The sequence below is a fragment of the Syzygium oleosum genome, unplaced genomic scaffold (assembly GCF_021117445.2).
Source record: "Syzygium oleosum isolate NSW1041296 unplaced genomic scaffold, Sole_v2.1 Sole_v2.02, whole genome shotgun sequence".
Lineage (NCBI taxonomy): Eukaryota > Viridiplantae > Streptophyta > Magnoliopsida > Myrtales > Myrtaceae > Syzygium > Syzygium oleosum.
In genome coordinates, this window is record NW_026607486.1 from 19,645,181 (window position 1) to 19,664,183 (window position 19,003).

Consider the following 19,003-nt stretch of genomic DNA (forward strand, 5'->3'; position numbering starts at 1 on the left):
GTATACTTGTCCGGGCTTTTTGCGATTTCGAACATTTACTCACCCTCCATCTCGCACCTTGAAGTTAAGATTTGACCGGCGGCTTTTCGTTCTCAAATTTGGGTACGAATATTCTGATCCTAAATAGCGATCGCATCTGAATATATCATTGCAAACAAGGAGTGTCGTTAAAAAATCTATGATCCTATACCTCACTAAATCCAGAGAGCGTAAAAGCACGTCTTAGGGTACAGCGACTCAAAAAATAGAATTATCTTTAGTTGGTGGTGTGCAAAATCGAACATGTACGGCACGCCCGGCCTACACACATTAGTCGGGTCGTACTATTTGTCCTTTCAACAAGGCTGTTTTTTTTTTCTTGGTCATATGTAAGGCCGCTGTTTATTTCCCACCATGTAATAGAAAAAAGATGCGATCACGATACATCAATTGCTACTGATAAAGTGGTCCATGGTGTGTGACTTTGGACCATATCGAAAGAGTAAAAATTGTTCATTATATCGTGGCCTGCCACGAGGCATGTAGCTTCCCCAATTGCCATCATGCAAAGAGGGAAAACACATGAGTCCTCGAGAGCCACTTATCTCCCATCCTTTTAATTTGGAAAATGGCATAAATGGTTTTCGAATTTTGATCATATAATATTTTTTTTGAATTTTTAATTTGTTCAATGTAATATATGTACTTTTAGCTCAATATGCAATATTGTTATTAAACTTTTAATTAGTTCAATATTATCCGTGAACTATTGATTTATGTTCAATCTAGTTCTTAGAATACATGAAAATGACGCAAACAGAATGATTACATTAAAATTTGCCATAATTTAGAAATCCTATTGAGCATATTAAAAATTCGAAAATAACATTGCATGTTGAGTCAAAGTTCATGAATTATATTGGATAGATCAAAGTTCCAGAACTATTTGACTCATATGTAAACATACAAGGACTCATATGCACATATAATACACGTTTGAAAATGCGTGAAAAAATCCAGCTCCTTCTTTAGCCGTTGCGAATCCTCGCGATGGAGAAACGTGTGGTGGTCGATGAGGCTGGGGCTCGAAAACTATCCACTGGACAACCCGCCAAGCCATCTCGAGCCACCCATTCTCGCCACGTGCAGCAATTTCTCGCCCTCGATCGAGCTGCCCAAGCTTTATCCAGCGAGGTAATCGAGAGGCCCTCATGCTCACACGTGTCTTGATGTCGACTCGCCAATTTTTTAATTGGCGAGTTACAAAGATGGATAATCGCATTAAGTTGATGCCCAGGTAATGTCCGTACCCGTAAACTGTTGATGCGGATCATAATATTTATCCAACCAAAAATGAAAAAATATATATATCACCCTAATTTTATACAATATGTCTGATTAAATATTGCCGTCCTCAAAAAGTAAATATATACTTCACATACTTTACTATTATTGGGTGAGACTTTTTTCGCTTGAAAGAAACGAGAAAAATCTCCTCACAAACCATCATATATACACCCCACCATCCTCACGCTTTCCTCCCTCACACAACACAACTACAGTACGCTCTTCTTCGCTCTTCGCATCTGCTCTCTCTCTCTCTCTCTCTAACTAGACAATGGCGAAGGAAGAGGCCGCGGAGCATGCCTCGTTCAGGAACAAGGACTACCACGACCCGCCACCGGCGCCGCTGGTCGATGTGGCGGAGCTGGCGAAGTGGTCGTTCTACAGGGCCGTGATCGCGGAGTTCGTAGCGACGCTCCTGTTCCTGTACGTGACCGTGATGACCGTGATAGGCTACAAGAGCCAGGCTGAGGCCGACCCCTGCAGCGGGGTCGGGAACCTCGGCATCGCCTGGGCCTTCGGCGGCATGATCTTCGTCCTCGTTTACTGCACTGCTGGAGTCTCAGGCAAGTTTTCGGCTTAAAACCGAGACAGACATGAAGAAGTCATACAAAGACCACTGCACAAAATTGATACATATGAACTTTACTGGACATTTACCTTTGCAAAACACTCAGACGTAAATACATGTCGCATTGTTCATAATTTGGCTCTTTTTCACTCGCTTGGTCATGTGAGTAGTATAGCTTCTCTTATGAAGATTTCTGAGACGAACGCTTATATTTACGAACAGGAGGCCACATCAACCCCGCAGTGACGTTCGGGCTCTTCTTGGCCCGGAAGGTCTCTCTGGTCCGAGCTATCCTGTACATGGTGGCTCAGTGCTTAGGAGCCATATGTGGTGTGGGTCTGGTCAAGTCCTTCCAACACTCTTACTACGACAGGTACGGCGGTGGAGCCAACGAGCTCGCCACTGGGTACAGCGCCGGCGTCGGGTTGGGTGCAGAGATCATCGGGACTTTCGTCTTGGTTTACACCGTGTTCTCGGCCACGGATCCAAAGCGAACTGCTAGAGACTCCTACGTTCCGGTACGCATGCGTTCGTTCTGATTCTCTAGGGACATGAATTCACGTTCTTTCCATCGTTGCCACTTGCCATAGAGCTTATCATCTGAATTAGGGCCGATGAAGTTCGGACAAAATTTTACTGGGTTAGCATGTGATGTTTTCCCGCCCTGACATAGGTTTTGGTTCCGCTTCCGATTGGATTCGCGGTGTTCATGGTCCACTTGGCCACCATTCCGATCACCGGCACCGGCATCAACCCCGCTCGGAGTCTCGGACCTGCTGTTATGTACGGCCATAGAAAGTCCTGGGATGACCAGGTGAGTATTTTCCCCGTGCACGGCACATATCTCTCCGGAGAGCATATACACATCTAGAGCCGATCATGGCCTGCTTAGGGCCAAAGGCCAAATGAGCGGGTTTGGGCAAGATCTTACATAAAAAAGACCCGACCCACTTACACTTGTTATGACCAGGCATGGCCGGAAAAATTAGGCCTGGGCATTGGCCCGACCCGGTGACAAGCTCGCACAAGAGTAGCTGAGTCGATAAAGTAATTAAAATCTCGTATTCAATTCTTAAACCGTAGCGATCTCTCGAGACTTGTCGAATTTCGAGATAAATATCCAAACTTTAATCAAATTAAAGAACCGGGTTAGCCTTGTACGTGAAAAGGGTTTCGGATCTCGGCTCGATTACACGGCAACTAAAATTGTACGTGTGTACTTGTGAGATTAAGTTCAGAACATTTTATTCGTTCTTTTGATCGACTTAACCTTGCATTTACCGTTGTTTCAAGTGATTGATTTGACTTCGAGAGAGTATAAGAAGTCTTTTACTTTTTGGGTTTTTCCAACATTTGCAGTGGATATTCTGGGCCGGACCGCTCGCTGGTGCAGCACTGGCGGCCTTCTACCACCAATGTATATTGAGAGCTACAGCTGCGAAAGCCCTCGGTTCCTTCAGGAGCAATCCTCACGTTTAATTCCCCAATTCCCTCTCTCTCTCTCTTCTTGTTTTTCAGTCCCCATCGCTATTAGAGGTTTAAGTGTTTGATTGCGTGTCTAATAAAATGCTGTCTGTACGAACCGTTTTGGTTCCTGATGCTGCTCCTTAGAAACCATAGCTATCGCTGCTCTTTCACTCGCGTCGAGAAATTAGAAGAGAAATTCTTGAAAATGTTGGAGAAATTCATTGCCAAACAAAGCCTTGAGCTCGCGGCCTCGATGTTTCCAGAGTTCAAGCTTAGTGGATTGGCAATGGTTTGGACAATTCAAACATCTACGCATCTTCAATGAAACGAACATTAGTCATCATCGTGTTTCCTTAGCTGCCGACGCTCGATTGCTGTCCCTCGGCTACATCGATCAACAGCTCTCTCAGATCCAGTTAGAGAAGGCAACGGGCGGATAAGGCCACGCCGCTGCTTGGAGCGGCGGAGCCTTGACAAAGCGGTCATTCTATGCCACAGGGCCTTGATAGGCTATTGAGTTCATCGCGATAAACTTAGAGATAGTTGAGTTCATCGCGATCTCTAAGTTCCTCCAAAGCAATCCGAGAGGCCCAAAGAACGGGGCCGAACCGAGAAGATCGAAGCGAAAAATTTCGGGCCAGTTCAGCTTAGCGATCGAGACAGGAACGGATTATCGTGGCGATTTTCGCCCCCATATTGGCCTTGGAGGGTTAACATACACAGCGCTAGGCAAAACAAAAAAGGTATTACGTAAATCTGCCTCATGCTAATAATAATGTCGTCGTCGTGAATAGCATGCGATCTTGATGTCGGAAGCTTGACTTTTTAACGTCCTTCCATTCGTTGGACGATTTCGTTCATCACGGATCCAATTGACTCGATTTGATTAGACTGCGAAATTTTGGTGGGACCACAGGCGTGGTTTAATATTTAATTATTCTAAAACTCAAATTCACGATTAGTCTGGTCTTTTTACCTAGTAATAAGCATGTATATATTTAATTGGGGAGGCAAATGGGGCCTGAAAAGATTTGAACTCAAGAACTCCAGCTCTGATACCATGTGAGATTTTGGTAGGACCACAACCGACTATTTTAAAAGTTTAAGCTAGTAGATGAAGACGTGATTTAATATTTAATTATTCTAAGAATCCCTAACCTAACCGTTATTATCTCCATATAGAAAGTTTTCCTCCAAGCCAATCGCGTAAAGGCTGCTGTCAACGTCGTCGCTCGCCGCCCTCGTCTCCTTCGTGCGTTAAGGCTGGCCGCCGCGGACGAACTGTCAGGCTTCCGTCACATCTTCTTTGGCTACAAAACGAACAAGCCAAGGGACTCACTGCTCACGCGCGATCGAATCAACGAGCTCCAAACTGGGAAACTAGAAATCGAATTCGCAAAGCGAGATTTCACCATCAATAGAAGAGAGAAGGGTCGGATCGAGAACTTACATAGACGAGTTTGATGAATCGATCACTAATCGGATTCAGGTAGGTGGAGCCTGAGAGCTGGAAGCGGAGGTTTAAAGCTGAGCAAAGAGTGGCGCAAAAATTGTTTTGACTTTGACTGATGTGGCGGCAGGGTAACGTCCGCATTAGATAATGGGCTGGGCCGATATGCTGGCCTGTTGTTTATGTTTGGCAGAGAGTGGGCCTATCGGTTATCGATGGACAATGGAAGGGAGAATTACCGCAAAAAAACTAAACTTACAACAATTGTGCCATTTCAGTCATAAACCTTTGCATTTGTGCCAATTTAATCCATCCGGCCAATTTTGGCCGGCCGTTGCCGAAGTGAAATTTTTGTAATAATATTTTAATATATTTTTGTAATTTTGTAATTCTTTTTTTCTTTTTCCTTTTTTTCTTTTCTTTTTTTTTGGGATAATTATCAAAACAGTCCTAAACCTATTGCAATTGTGTCAATTTAGTCCTAAACCTTTTTTTTTTGCCTAGTTTAGTCCTAAACCTTTTATATTTATGCTAATTCAGTCCATCCGGCCAATTTTGGCCGGTCGGCCCTGACGTGGACGCTAACCGTCTGGCCGACACTAATGTGACAAATTTTAAATATTTTTCTTTCAATTTTTTTTTCCTTTCTCTGTTTTTTTTTTTACCCTTTCCTTCTTCCCCTAGCTGGTCGCCGGACCGGCTAGAGACTAGGGCCGACGAGGTCTCGCCACCACTAGTGAGGCTCACTCTCGTCGTCGCAGGCGAGGTCGGCCATGGCGAGGCTCGACCTCACTAGATTTGGGCGAGGCTGAGCTCGCCATGGCTATTCGACCTCGCCATGGCTGTAGGCAAGGTCGACCATGGCTGGGAGGACTCAACCTCGCCTAGCGACGACGGGGGCGAGCCTCGCCATGGCTGTGGGCGAGGTTGGCCATGGCGAGGCTCGACCTCGCCCAGCGACGACGAGAGCAAGCCTCACAACCCTAGCTGCTAGGGGAAGAAGGAAAAAAAAAGGAAAAAAAAATTGCAATGTGAGCGTCAGCAAGACGTAGGGGTGTTAATGGGTCGGGTCGGGTCGGATTTTCATGATACCCGAAATAATGGACATGTGTGCTCGGCCCGACCCGAAACAAAACCCGAACATGATATAGCCAAGTGATCGGGACGGGTTGGTCCGGATCGGGTCGGGCCGGGTTCCGTGTTTCAAACTCAACCAAACGATTTTGTTCTTGCTTTCTCATCACCTCAAAAACCTGCCAAATTCATTCCACGCCCAAAAATGAATTTCTGATTTCCACGCTCTCGACCCGCGCGTATGCCGACACTCCCTTCTGCTTCCTGAGTTTTTATCCTTCCGCGCCGCCCCGTCTCCTCCGTTGCAGCACGCCGAAGATGCCCCTTCTGGCGCGGCCTCGCCGGTGAAGCCTGAGCCTCTCGAGGAGCCGCGAGGTGCGGGGTCAATTCTAAACAGAAAAGCTATCTAGTGATCAATTCTAAACAAAAACAGAGCACGCTAACTAGTAATCACAGTCCTATTAAACAATCAAAAGCAAATAGCAAAATCATTTGAAGGCACAAAGAAACTAGCAGCAAAACCGACATTTCAGTCTGCAAAGATGTCGCGGTCAGCAAACGAAGCACAAAACGAGCCCACGAGAACGCCCAACCTGGTGGAAGCAATCGGATCCGGCGAGGGCCGGGCCGTCGAAGAGCCCAACGGAGGCGACGGCGGGGAGGTCTAGAACGCCGTCCCTGATGGCGACCCTCGGCTGCGCCGGCGAGCCGCTGTCTGGCCGAAGGACCCCGAACGGCAGGTTCTGGATTGAGAAGTGGGAGCCGGGGCCGACATCGATGAAGGACTTGAGGGCCATTGAAGCACTGTCTCCGGAGCTCCGACGGAAGAAGGTGCGGTGTTATGTGGCAGAGAGGCTCGGAGGGAGAGAGCAAAGGAAGGCGAAGTGATATAGTAGAAGAGATAGCAAAAGAGGCGAGAGAGTGAGAGAGACGTGGAAGAGAGATCTAGGGTTTCCTTGTTTGGGTTTTTCTTGTTTGGGTTGGGCTTGTTTTTCCCGAACCCAATAAATTCATAACAAGACCTAATTATTTTTTTTGTTACCCAAACAAATTAAGACCCAACCCGACCAAATACGAAAATTTCTTGTTTGGATCGGGTCGGGTCGTGTTTGGGTGGGTTCTTTTGACACCCCTAGTAGGACGGTTGGCATTGGCCAGCGTCCACGTCAACACCGGCCGACCAAAATTGACCAGATAGATTGAATTGGCACAAATACAAAAGATTTATTACTGAATTGACACAATTACAATAGGTTTAGGACTATTTTGGTAATTTTCTCCTTCGTTTTTTTTTTTTTTGGTATTGAAAGGGGCAAAACCCAGAAATTACAACATAACTCGTCTAACGAAACTTGAACCAACCTGTTCTCCTATCAATAGAGGAATCAACCCTCTCGGTGGCCTATATAGCACTAATGTACCATTTGCATCACTAGAATGAAAGACCCAATTTGCTAACCAATCAGCACATGAGTTGCCTTTTCTAAAATTATGTAGTATTTTGACATTCTGAAAACACCTTAAAAGTTTCTGAATATGAGGGATGAGCGTGTCGCCAAAGTGGAGAGCGAGAGATGATTTCTTCTTCTTCTAGCCAGCTACCAATTTCGTAATAGTTGTGAAGAATCAAGTCCGGCCCAATTTCTTTTTCACATTGGAGAAAACTATTTGTGAATAATAGCAACAACAACAACCAACGATTTAACCTAAAACAAAGTCACCGAGATAATATCGTAATATCTTATTCATGAAGAAATTTCGTGTTCCACTGGATTCCCGTAGTCCCAACAAATTTAAATTCCTCTTTTGACAAGAAAAGAAAAGAAAGAAGAAAATGACAAATTCGACTTCCTCCTAAAGGAGTGAAACGGAGTTCCCAATCTCGACAACTTGTCTCAAGGGTCGTACCCTAGCAAGAATCTGATCTGACCAAGCCAGAAGAAGGCGGGGTAATACAATGATAGTATACTCGTCCGAGCTTTTTTGGTTTCGAACATTTACTCATCCACCATCTCACACCTCGCTTTGCATCACTTAAGATTTGAAAGGCGGATTTTCGTCTCAAACTCAGGTACGAATATTCTGCTCCTAACTAGTAATCGCATCTGAATATACCATTGCAAATAAGGAGTGTTGTTGGCATGGTTCTCCCGGTTCTCTCTTCCTTTTTGTCAAGAAAACTCACTTGATTCAGCAAACATCGTTGGGATCCCGTACCTCACTAAATCCAGAGAGCGTAAAAGCACGTCTAGAGGTAAAGCGACTCAAAAAAATAAGAATTATCTTTGGTGGTGGTGTGGAAACCGAACATGTACGGCACGCTCGGCCTACGCACATAAGTTCACTCACAAGGGGCCGTTCTATCTGTTCTTTCTACAAGGCTGTTGTTTTATTTCCCACCATATAATAGAAAAGATGCTATCGCCATACATCACTTGCTACTGAACAGGCACGTAAAGTGGTCACAAATCATGGTATGGTGTGACTTTGGGCCATGTTGAAAGAGCAAGATGTTTATCATACAGTGGCCTGCCATGAGGAATATAGCTTCCCCATTTGCCACCACGCGAAGAGGGGAATACATGGATACTCGGGAGCCACTTATCTCCGAGCCTTTTAATTAGAAAAGGTAATACAAATAATCTCTAAACTTTGGTGAAGTATGCAATGTTCTTCCGAACTTTTAATTTGTTCAATGTGGTCCATGAACTTTTGGCCCAATGTGCAATATCGTTCCTAAACTTTTAATTTGTTTAATGTGGTCCTAGTTTCAATGTGGTCCATGAACTATTAGTTTGTGTTCAATTTAGTCCTTAGAATACGTGAAAATGACGCAAACATGATGACTATATTAAAATTTACCATAGTTCAGGAGTCACATTGAATAAATTAAAAAATCTGGATATCACATTGTACATTGAGCCAATTTTTAGGAGCTATATTGCACAAATTAAAAGTGCATTGATAATATTGCACATTGGACTAAAATTTCAGGACTATTTGTATTATTATCCCTTTTATTTTCCCATTTGGCTTTTGCTTTTAACAATTATCATGGCCATTCATATTGTGAGATTAAGTTCAGAACATTTTCTTCGTTCTTTTGATCGTATTAACCTTGCGTTTACCGTTGTTTCAAGTGATTGATTTGACTTCAAGAAAGTAAGAAGTCTTTCCTTGTTGGGTTTCTCCAATATTTGCAGTGGATATTCTGGGCCGGGCCGTTCACCGGTGCAGCACTGGCGGCCTTCTACCACCAATTCGTACTGAGAGCTGCAGCTGCGGAAGCCCTCGGTACCTTCAGGAGCAATCCTCACGTTTAATTCCCCAATTCCTCTCTCTTTCTCTCCATCTTTTCTTGTTTTTTAGTCCCCATCGTTATTAGGTTAAACTATTTGACTGGGTATCGAACGACCTGTGTTCTGTACGAACCGTTTTGGTTCCTGATACTGCTTTTTAAGAAACCATAGCTATCGTTGCTCTTTCACTTGCGAGAAATTGGAAGAGAAATTCGTGAAAATTGTTGAGAAATTCATTGTTGCCAAAGTCATGAGCTCGTGGCCTCGACGTTTCCAGAGTTCAAGCTTAGTGGGTCGGCAATGGTTTGGACAATTCAAACATCTACAAATCTTCGACGAAGCGAACATGAGTCATCGTCGTGTTTCGTTAGCCGCCGGCACTCGGTTTCTGTCCCTCGGCTACATCAACAGCTCTCTCAAATCTAGTTAGAGAAGGCTACGGGCCGATGAGGCCACGCCACTGCTTGGCGCGACGGAGCCTCGCCAAAGCGGTCATTCTGTGCCACAGGGCCTCTTGATAACCGAGTTCATCACAATCTCTAACTTCCTCCAAAGCAATCCGAGAGGCCCGAACATCCCCCCAGCAAACCGAGCAAATGGAAGCGAAAAATTCCGGCCGATTCAGCTTAGCAAACGAGATAGGAACAGATTATTGTGGTGATTTTCGCCGCCGTATTGGCCTCGGAGGGTTAACATACACAGCGCTAGGCAAAACAACAAAAGATATTTACGTAAATTCGCCCAGCTCCGAAAATAAAGTCGTCGTGAATAGCACGCAATATTGACATCGGAAGCTTTACTTTTTTGAAATTTTAACGTCCTTCCATTCGCTGGACGGTCCCGCTCGTCACAGATCCGGTTGACCCGATTCGAATGGGACTCCTAACCTAACCGTTATTGGTCCCCGTTTTAGAAAGTTTTCCTCTTCACTGACCAATCCCAGAATTAGGAGGGCAGGGAAAAGGCGATGAGAACCAACCAACCAACCAACCTATGACAGTAACAGCATCGGTGCCCAACTGCCCATCACGATGGGATCGGCATGCACGACCCTGTGAAGCACGTGAACCCCTCCGCCTTATTACGACCGACGAAAGCGCACGCGCCTACGGTCGAGAGAGGCTCTGCATCACCTTCTTCGCGCGTGGTCTCGATGAGACAGTCGTAAGAAGAAGAAGCAAGAAGAAGAAGAAGCAAGAAGGAGAATGGTACCCATCACCACCTTCTTCATCTTCCTCCTGTCCTTCGTCTCCCTCCTCTCCACGCCCAGCTTGTTGCCGAATCCGTCCCGCAGCTACGAGGATCAGATCCGCGACATTTCCTCCGTGTTCTCGCCGGTGGGCTTCGGTTTCATCCACCCCAACGCCCACTCTTTCCTGTGAAAGCGGCCCGACTCCGATCGGCGGCGACCGGCCGCTGCTGGCGGCGGCTTCTCCCGCCGGCGGTCGGTGACGTAAGCATCGCCGAGGAGGGTCCGGCCTGACCCGGTTTCGCCGGGCCCCCCTACCCGACCCGCTTGCTCTCCCTCGCGCGGGCGTCGGGTCGGTGACCCGATAAGCTCGTCTTCGCCCAATCGGATTCGAAGCAGGATTTCAATTAATTTTTTTTTGTGGGAATCGAAGTTGGATACGCCGCGTGTAGCGTGACGTCTCTTGGTTTGCCCCGCTCGATAAAAACAACTGGTGCGATCGTAGTTTTCGTTTGCTCGTGAAGTTCGAAGGAGGAGAGAGCGGCGATTGATTGCCCCGGGGAATCCTCCCGCCTTCGAGGGTTGGCGAGCGCTTTTTCGGAGATCGAAGATGCACCTATGGCCGTCGGTGAAGATCAGGGACTCGTTCAAGTTCGGTAACCTGCAGAACTACGAGCGGAACCTCCGGCGGATGAACAGCGAGAAGCGGGCGGCGGCGAACAAGCAGAAACTGCTGCAGGGGGAAGGCGGCGACGCCGATCGGGAGGCGGCCGAAGGAGGGGCGCCGGGTTTCGGGCCTACGTCGGCGATCGCTTTGTGGGGCAGGGATTTGCTGGCGGTTCTCTCTTGCTTCTACTGTTGCTACGCTTTTGAAGGTAAACCCATTTGGCCGGACTGTTTCGATGATTTTGTTTGGTGAAAATTGCCTGGGATTGAAGTTGCCCTGCATCTTTTGGATGATCGTTGTTGCTCTTCGGATTGTATTTCACGTGCCTGCTTTGAGATGTATTCTCGACCACAATTGGGGAGTGAACGGGTCTTATCCTTTCGGAGAATCTTGGTTGGCATTGATGGTCGAAAGCGCATAGGTTCGGGTTGAAAATTGGATAGTCTCGTCAAAAATACTGATGCTCTGCTGATTCTTGATTGTGATTCTGTGCTTCAATTAGTCATTGTTTTGAACCCTGACTACTTAACTGGAGGACCGGGATGATGAATTATTGTAAACCGCTGGGCGCTAGGATGTTCATTTTCTACTGAAGTACTGGAATTGAAAGTATGGTTGGACAATACTATTGGATGAAGACGGATACGTATGTAGGAAGGATTTCTTTATGCAGTTGAAAGTTGTGATATATCGCGGTTTGGACTTCTTAACGTCGCTCAAACAACAAGTTTAGTAGACAACACACGTCGCAAAAGTTGAGTGTAATAGGAGACTTTTACATTCAATCAGTTAGGTAAATGGAGGTTCCAACTTAGAAGTGTGGACATGGGCTAGAGCAAATTACACAGGCTAGGTTTGCTTGTTCATTTAACTATATGTATTAGCTGAAAGTAATCTAATCAACTGCTAACTAGTGGCTTCCTGTTGAAGAGCTTCCTAGGCATTTGACTATCAGGAGGAAACATGGCCTTTCTTGTCTCTCACAACCCTATAACTTCCACTGATATTATTTGTTCTTGTAGACAAAACGGCAATGTTACTTGAAGAAGGCGTATGGAATATGTTTATATGTTTAGGTGCAGGGACTGATATAGTGCTCCGCTGTTACAGCTTTTGATTTTTAGTCGACCATGATGGCTTGGCTTACTATGGTGTGAGTCTTAGTTAAGCAGTAAGGTTACTTAATTGCATCCGTTTGGCGGTATCTTGTATGCTAACTAATAGGGGTTTAGGACACTCAAGTCTCTCATAGAATAGGAAACATGTGCATGAGATCATGGTTTGATTAGTGAGTTGATGAAAAGTGGGGTTTGAAAGCTGGATGGAGTGTGGTTGCTCGACAGGAACAGAGATCTGACATAGGATTCTGCTCACCTTCTGTCAAAAGAGAACTTAATAATGTGTTTGCTGAAGATATATTTGAAACACAAATTTGCATTTTAATGACTGAGAGTTGTATTGACAGTGTGGAGGAGTGTAGAAGAGAAGGGGAGCTTTTTGAGAAGCTCTTTTGCCTCTTTCATTGTTAGAGAATTCTTTTGGATGCTGTCGAAATGGTAATCTATTTCTACACCTTGGTAACCCTGCCTGTTCATAGACACACCAATCCATTCAGCATTGGTTCGAGAGTCCAAGCTAGGGGGGGTCCTGTCAGTTTGCTTGCCTGTGTACTTACAAATAATCGTCATTATTCCAGAGACCGTCCTAGAAGCACATGCATCTGTCTTTCTCAACATCGCACTGATATGTGTGGTGCTGTTGCTGTTTGAATTGTCATAGATTGATGCCATGATCATCGGTGCCTTGTCCCTGTTTATACCGGAGTGTTTTCATTATCTTGTGTTGTGGTAGCTGGGAGCTTTAATATCTCTTAAGTTTGGTGGTTGTGTGTCGGACGGTTTGGCACACGAGTGTTTTTGAGTTCCTTTCCCATAAGCAATTCAATGCTCCACGTCATTATGCTGTTAAATCTTTAAGATGCATTCGCTTCTGGTCTCACTGCAAATCACTTTGGCAACAATCTGTATGTACGCTGTATCCTTCAAGCGCCAACTTTTTGCCTAGTTTTGAATTACTTTTGTCATCTGCTGCAATATACGAATCTTGCTCTTGCAGATTGTGTTGATCAAGATTGCTGATACGCAACCCTCGGCGGTTCAACATTCAACTTCAAATTTCCATTTTTTTTTCCCGTCTTCCTTTTATTGGAGTTCCTATATCTGTAATGCTGTATCAGTAGGGTGAATTTGCTACAACAGAGGAGTTCTCTTTCTGGTTGCTCTAGCGAAACAGTTGTAAATAGTATGTGGGGTAGGGTGAATATACTATATCAGAGAAGTTCCTCCTTCTGGTTGCTCTAGCAAAATAGCTGGAAATGGTTCTCATTCATCTTCGTGCTTTGTATGGGTGATTCTCCGAACGTTGGCTTCCTGCGAGGTTGCCCAAAGTCTCTGGTTTCTCCCATTGGTCCCACTCTATCTGAACCCACCAGCGTGGTGTCACTGACTCACTTTCAACCTAGTCCTCACGGTTTCTGATAAGAGTAATGATAAAGTATTTCTAGCAAAAACAAAAAGAGTAATGATAAAGTAACTCTTTTTTTATGCATGAACTTGGATTGAATTTCCAGATCTCTTTTGCGTAAACAAATCAGACCCAATCAATTTTACTAACACATACGAGTATCTTACCTACACGTATAAGAGCTTACATTGTCCTAAAGTAAATGGATTTTACTATGCAATCGAGAGGCGTAATTGGGCGGACGACATTTAACAAATGTCCTTCGAAAAACTCAAAAGCTTCGTTTGGTCGTTCGAAATTAGGTTGTGATCAGATGGGATAAGGTGGGATTAGTAATTCTCCGAATATCTTCTGTTGAAAATCTCACTTGTCCAATGCAATTTCCCGCTATATCTTGATCTCACCGCTATATTTGGTTATCCTATCCGAATTACCAAACGCAACTAAAATCTTTACATGATTGATTTGAAGTATCAAATTCCTAATGAAAGCAATTAATTTTACTTTTAATCACTTGTTGTGATGGCACATTGTAACGGCTAAGAAAAGAAAGAAATCAGCACACGATCACCCAAACCCAAAGATAGGATCTTCGCAAGGAAAATTCATATCAGTTACCAAAATCAAAAGCCACCCGCATCCACTTTCTTCCCGGCGTAAATTTTATTCTTTAATCCGTTCACTTCTCAATTTGGACCCTGATCCTACGCCCCACCCTCCACGGCGGCGCGTGCTTCACCTCCGCCGGCTCCCGCAGCAGCGCGCTCGGCCCTGGCCACGAGCCACGCCTTCATCTCCCCGAACACCATGTCGACGCTCTCGTCCGGCTCTCCGGCCAGCTGATGCCACATCCCGGGGTATATCCTCAGCGTCTTGTCCTTGCTCCCGGCGCGCGCGTACAGCTCCTCCACGCACGCCGGGTCGCAGACGACGTCGTCGCCGCCGTGCACGATGAGGAGCGGCACCTCCACCTCCTCGAACCGGCCCTGCAGCTCCCGGCACACCCTCAGCAGCTCGAGCGCCGTCGCCGCCCGCGGCCTCGCCACCGTCCTCCGCGGGCTCGCCAGCGCCAGCTTCCGCTTCCGGTCCTCCTTGAACGACAGGTCCGGGATCGACCCGCGCGTGGGCACCACGCGCCAGGTGGGGACGACGGCGGCGACCATGAAGAGGAGGTGCTCGAGCGGCCAGGGGGGCTTGAACTTGGCGCTGATGCCGCACATGGCGCCGTTGAGGACGAGGCCGGCCCACGCGCCGGGCTGGCGGAGGGCGACGTAGAGGGCGATGGCGCCGCCGAGGGACTCGGCGTAGAGGAAGGCGGGGAGGGAGGGGCCGTGGCGGGCGCGGAAGGAGTCGAAGAAGGAGACGCAGTCGTCGACGACGGGGCCGATGTCGGGGATGTGGGCGACGAGGCCGTCGGAGAAGCCGTGGCCCTGGTGGTCGAGGGCGCAGGTGGCGAAGCCGGACCGGGCGAAGAAGACGGCGGTGAGCTGGAGGAGCCAGCTGGACTCGCCGGTGAAGCCGTGGACGAGGGCGAGGACGCCGATGACCCGGGTCGGGGGCAGAGGGGCCCACCACTGGGTGAAGAGCCTGAGGCCGCGGGGGTTGGTGACGAACTCGGAGCCGTGGCTGACGGAGTGGCGGGCGTAGAACTCGTCGGGGGTGAGGGAGCCGAAGGGGCTCGTCTCGCTGGCCTCCGCGATCGGGTGCGACATTTGCGAAGCGATGGAAGCAGGCAGGAATGGAGTCGATGATCACCCAGAGGAGGGAGGAGGAGGAGGAGGAGGAGTGAGTTTTTATCGTTGGCGATGAGGAGCTGGAGCGTTGTGGGTCGCGACTTTAATTGCTCGCGGTCACGGTCAATTGGGGGGGGAGTTGGCTGTCGTGTCCTGCGTGATCCACATATCGGCCACAATGTCTTTCTTGCTTGATCGAGGATTGGACGACTGTCCGTGTACGCTTGTTAAGTAATCGATTAAAAAAAAAAGATTTTACGATTACGAGTCTTGAAAGTCGAATCATTCTAAATGAGAATATACCCGACGCGAGGGGTGAGCAAAAGGAACTGTTTGGACCGGAAATCGTTGGATCGGACCGATCGAATCTGGGCGGTGATTTGGCCGGTTTCCGGGGCCACAGATACGCTTCCCCGTTTCGTAAAATTGGAACCGTTGAATTTCGATCTGGTTCCCGCTTCCAGAAGTGGAACTGCCCACCTGGACCTGATCGATTTTTTTTAAATTTTTTTTATTTCTTAAAAATCCGTAAAAAAAACCCTAATCCATCTTTCATTTCAAGCTTGACTTACGCATGACTCTCATTTCATTCACGCATGCAAACACCCTAATTTTTCGACTTACGCATGACTCTCATTTCACTCACGCACGCAAACACCCTAATTTTTCGACTTACGCATGACTCTCATTTCACTCACGCACGCAAACACCCTAATTTTTCACACTTTCACGCATCTTTCACAAACCCTGTGTTTGGTCATCGGGATAAAATTCAGGATAAGATAAATTTTATCCTATCCCGTGTTTGGTGTTTGCCCAAGATAGGATAAAGTCGGATATAGAAAGGATATAGTCCGGATAAAATCATCCCATGGGGGAGGTGGGATAAAGGTGGATAGGATTTTTAATAACCATAATATAAAAGTTAATTTTTTCGAATAACAAACTTGTTAAATTAATAAAATTAAAATAATATTTGAATATAAATAATATTTGAAGATAGGATAAAGTCGGATATAGAAAGGATATAGTCCGGATAAAATCATCCCATGGGGGAGGTGGGATAAAGGTGGATAGGATTTTTAATAACCATAATATAAAAGTTAATTTTTTCGAATAACAAACTTGTTAAATTAATAAAATTAAAATAATATTTGAATATAAATAATATTTGAATTTAATATAAAAAAATTCAAAATAACAAAAAAATAAAAATAATTTCTTTTTTATTTATTCTTATTTTTATTTATGTATTCAAAATATCTTTTTATATCTTGTGATATAAATTTCATAAATATAAATCAATATTAATGTATTTATATTTATTACTTATTTTAGAAATATTAGTATAGTTTACTATTTAATAAAATTTTATTAGAGAATGATGGAAGGGGAAAAAAGAAATTAAAAAATTAAAAAATATGGAAAAATCATAAAAAAAAATAAGCAAATAAAAATGAAGTAGGTAAGAGTGTCGTAAGAGATTTTTGTCATCTTCGTTTGTGCAATTTTTAAGTTCATTTACATTGATATGACGTTCATAGCAAATAATGGACATGATAAAATGTGAAAATATCTGGCTTTATTTCCGCGATTCACCAAACAGTAGATAGGATATAGCAAATCCTTTGGATTTCATATCATATCCTATCTAGTCCTATCCTAGTTAAAAATCCAAATGGCCAAACACAGCCTAATCGCTTTTTCCTTCTTATGCTCGCGCGACTCTAGTCACTCTCTCAATCGCGGCTTTCTCAGTCACTCTATTGCTTGATTCTCAGACGCCACCCTTTCGCTTGAGTTGCGTCCCTCTCGCAGTCTTGAGTCTCGACTCTCGCCTTCCTTTCTTGCTCTGTTTTTTGCCGATCGCAATCGCAATTGCATCTCATTGAGGTAAATATCCAATATTTTGTCTTTTTTTTTGCTGTTCTTTGTACACCATTTTCGATACTGCATCTAGATCTTGTATTCGAACTAATCAGTGCCAAGCCCCTTGCCCCGACGACCATGTTTGCGAATTAAATGCAAAGTCATGGGCTATCTTCCCGATAATGTTTTGTCAGGCAAAGATAAATTTTAAAACAAATGCATCATCATTCAAAAACCTAGAAGGGAAAAAGTTGAATGAACCCTACGGTTGAATGGACTAGCAATTTGTGGTTGGTTACACGAAATCTTGCAATGGATTATGGACCACATGCCTAAAAAAAAAAATAGAACATGCCGCTAGTTCCATTGGCCCGTTTGGGGACTGGACTGAACTATCTGGTTTGGTCCAGTTTCAAGACCAGGTGGACCGGTTCCCGATTCTGAAAATGGGGAATCGGCCCCTCTGGTTCGATTCCCAATTCCTGGGTGGAAACTGACCTACCTAAAAAACGATCACACCTACTCGACAAGTGTAGGGGGGACTTGAGAAGCAAATTTTCACCAAGTGTAGTCTGGTCCACTTGGATACTTCATTGGATATGATGTACATAGTTCTTGCCTCTTTGTAGGGGTGGGACCATAAATTAGGTGGCGAATTTAGATGATTGATCATCTTTTTGCTTGTAATAAGAGTCTTCTTATTTTGGTTCGAATTGACAATAATAATAGTTTATCGGGTCCACCAATCGCGTAGTAGAGTAGACATATATCCTTGAAACGTTTGAGTTATGTGTCAAAACGGTGGCTGCTATTAAGGGTACGATGAAAGATAACAAGTATTAATTTGGGGCATTTTGATTTGAATTCGAGATCTCTCATTTTATCAAACCGTAGTCCAATGAATTTATAGGCGATATTATATTTAATATGGCGATATCTTAAAGATGGCATCACCGTCTTTTTATCATAGGTTGATCCTATCATTTTCTTTCTTGTTAAACCCTTCATATAATTGACCAGCGAACATACCCTGTTCACGGGCTTGGCGAACGCTTGGCCCGTCCAAGGCGAAGCGTGTGGATGGCAGAGTTAGCTCACCGTGCTCTGCCACCCCACTCCATCTAGGCCCAAAACCAATGCCGCTTTCCGAGTGGATGGACGACGGCAAAGTTAAGCTCGATCTCAAGCTCGGCCTTGCCCGACCCAACCTCCCGATTCGAGGCTTGTTTCTTTTTTTTGGTCAAAATTTTTTAGGCGTGTTCAAGTGATGAACATCTTCTCGATTTTTTTGGGACTAGAACGGGTCAGATATGGGCCAAGCTCGCTCGTATTTTTAAGGCCGGTGGAGTAGAGAGGGCCTAAGCTCGCCTCATCTAATACATACTTGAGAGTGTTTTCAAGAAACGATATTCAAGAATAGAGAAATGCATTGTTCGAAATCGCTGGCAATGAATTACTTCCGCCCTCCCTCCTCTTCAATATCCCTGTCACTAGTGATTGAATATATTTTCGTATTTCATGTTTAATGAGTATTAGAAAATTTAACCAAAAAACTTACGCATTTAAGTGGAGGGACATCACATAAATAGAAAGAGCAAGTTTAAACTTTTTGGTCGGTCTTTCTAACACGGCAGCCAGGTACCGTTTCAGTTCCACGTGTCATTAAGCTGCTGGGTTGGATATCTACCAAGATTATTCAAATTAAGACGATACCATAGTTTAAATATTATTAATTATAATTCTTATTTGGTGAAGTTTTTAGTTATTATGGTTAATGTCTTTTTTTTATGAAAAAAGAATCATTTATCTCGCCGGCGATGGAAAAGGGCAAAAAGGTA

At 45.1% G+C, this 19,003-nt stretch overlaps 3 protein-coding genes across 9 annotated transcripts; 2 read left to right on the forward strand and 1 right to left on the reverse strand.

The window, feature by feature from the left end:
- Positions 1-1,478: 1,478 nt before the first annotated feature.
- Positions 1,479-9,216, forward strand: LOC115673367 (probable aquaporin PIP2-5). 3 transcript variants are annotated; one of them, XM_030595522.2, is made up of 4 exons: positions 1,479-1,889; positions 2,117-2,412; positions 2,568-2,708; positions 9,089-9,216. In XM_030595522.2, the coding sequence occupies exons 1-4, from the start codon at positions 1,598-1,600 to the stop codon at positions 9,206-9,208; spliced, it is 849 nt and encodes a 282-aa protein (XP_030451382.1). In that variant the 5' UTR covers positions 1,479-1,597; the 3' UTR covers positions 9,209-9,216. The 3 variants fall into 3 exon arrangements, with proteins under 3 accessions (XP_030451382.1, XP_056160811.1, XP_030451381.1); XM_056304836.1 differs by lacking the exon at positions 9,089-9,216 and adding an exon at positions 3,254-3,469 and having other exon boundaries at positions 1,481-1,889; positions 2,568-2,813; XM_030595521.2 differs by lacking the exon at positions 9,089-9,216 and adding an exon at positions 3,254-3,469 and having other exon boundaries at positions 1,485-1,889.
- A 995-nt stretch (positions 9,217-10,211) lies between these two features.
- On the forward strand, positions 10,212-13,426 carry LOC115673368 (uncharacterized). Of its 5 annotated transcripts, XR_004004819.2 has the most exons (4): positions 10,215-11,248; positions 11,543-11,686; positions 12,506-12,596; positions 13,156-13,426. XR_004004819.2 is itself a non-coding variant. In XM_056308783.1 (3 exons), exons 1-2 carry the CDS (start codon positions 10,984-10,986, stop codon positions 12,598-12,600), a joined length of 360 nt encoding a protein of 119 aa, XP_056164758.1. In that variant the 5' UTR covers positions 10,212-10,983; the 3' UTR covers positions 12,601-12,617; positions 13,156-13,426. The 5 variants fall into 5 exon arrangements, 4 of the variants coding, with proteins under 4 accessions (XP_056164758.1, XP_030451384.1, XP_030451386.1 ...); XM_056308783.1 differs by lacking the exon at positions 11,543-11,686 and having other exon boundaries at positions 10,212-11,248; positions 12,506-12,617; XM_030595524.2 differs by lacking the exon at positions 11,543-11,686 and having other exon boundaries at positions 10,213-11,248.
- Positions 13,427-14,149: 723 nt separating this feature from the next.
- On the reverse strand, positions 14,150-15,364 carry LOC115673313 (caffeoylshikimate esterase-like). Its single transcript, XM_030595450.2, has one exon. It carries the CDS (start codon positions 15,273-15,275, stop codon positions 14,268-14,270), a length of 1,008 nt encoding a protein of 335 aa, XP_030451310.1. The 5' UTR covers positions 15,276-15,364; the 3' UTR covers positions 14,150-14,267.
- Positions 15,365-19,003: the final 3,639 nt, after the last annotated feature.

Bases quoted from the DNA above. Each gene is read 5' to 3' on its own strand.
- LOC115673367 (XM_030595522.2), top strand. From the start codon at position 1,598: ATGGCGAAGGAAGAGGCCGCGGAGCATGCCTCGTTCAGGAACAAGGAC. The intron at 2,413-2,567 runs GTACGCATGCGT...GCCCTGACATAG, and splicing joins CTAGAGACTCCTACGTTCCG to GTTTTGGTTCCGCTTCCGAT. The intron at 2,709-9,088 runs GTGAGTATTTTC...CAATATTTGCAG, and splicing joins GAAAGTCCTGGGATGACCAG to TGGATATTCTGGGCCGGGCC.
- LOC115673368 (XM_056308783.1), top strand. From the start codon at position 10,984: ATGCACCTATGGCCGTCGGTGAAGATCAGGGACTCGTTCAAGTTCGGT. The intron at 11,249-12,505 runs GTAAACCCATTT...TTGTATTGACAG, and splicing joins CTGTTGCTACGCTTTTGAAG to TGTGGAGGAGTGTAGAAGAG.
- LOC115673313 (XM_030595450.2), bottom strand. From the start codon at position 15,275: ATGTCGCACCCGATCGCGGAGGCCAGCGAGACGAGCCCCTTCGGCTCC.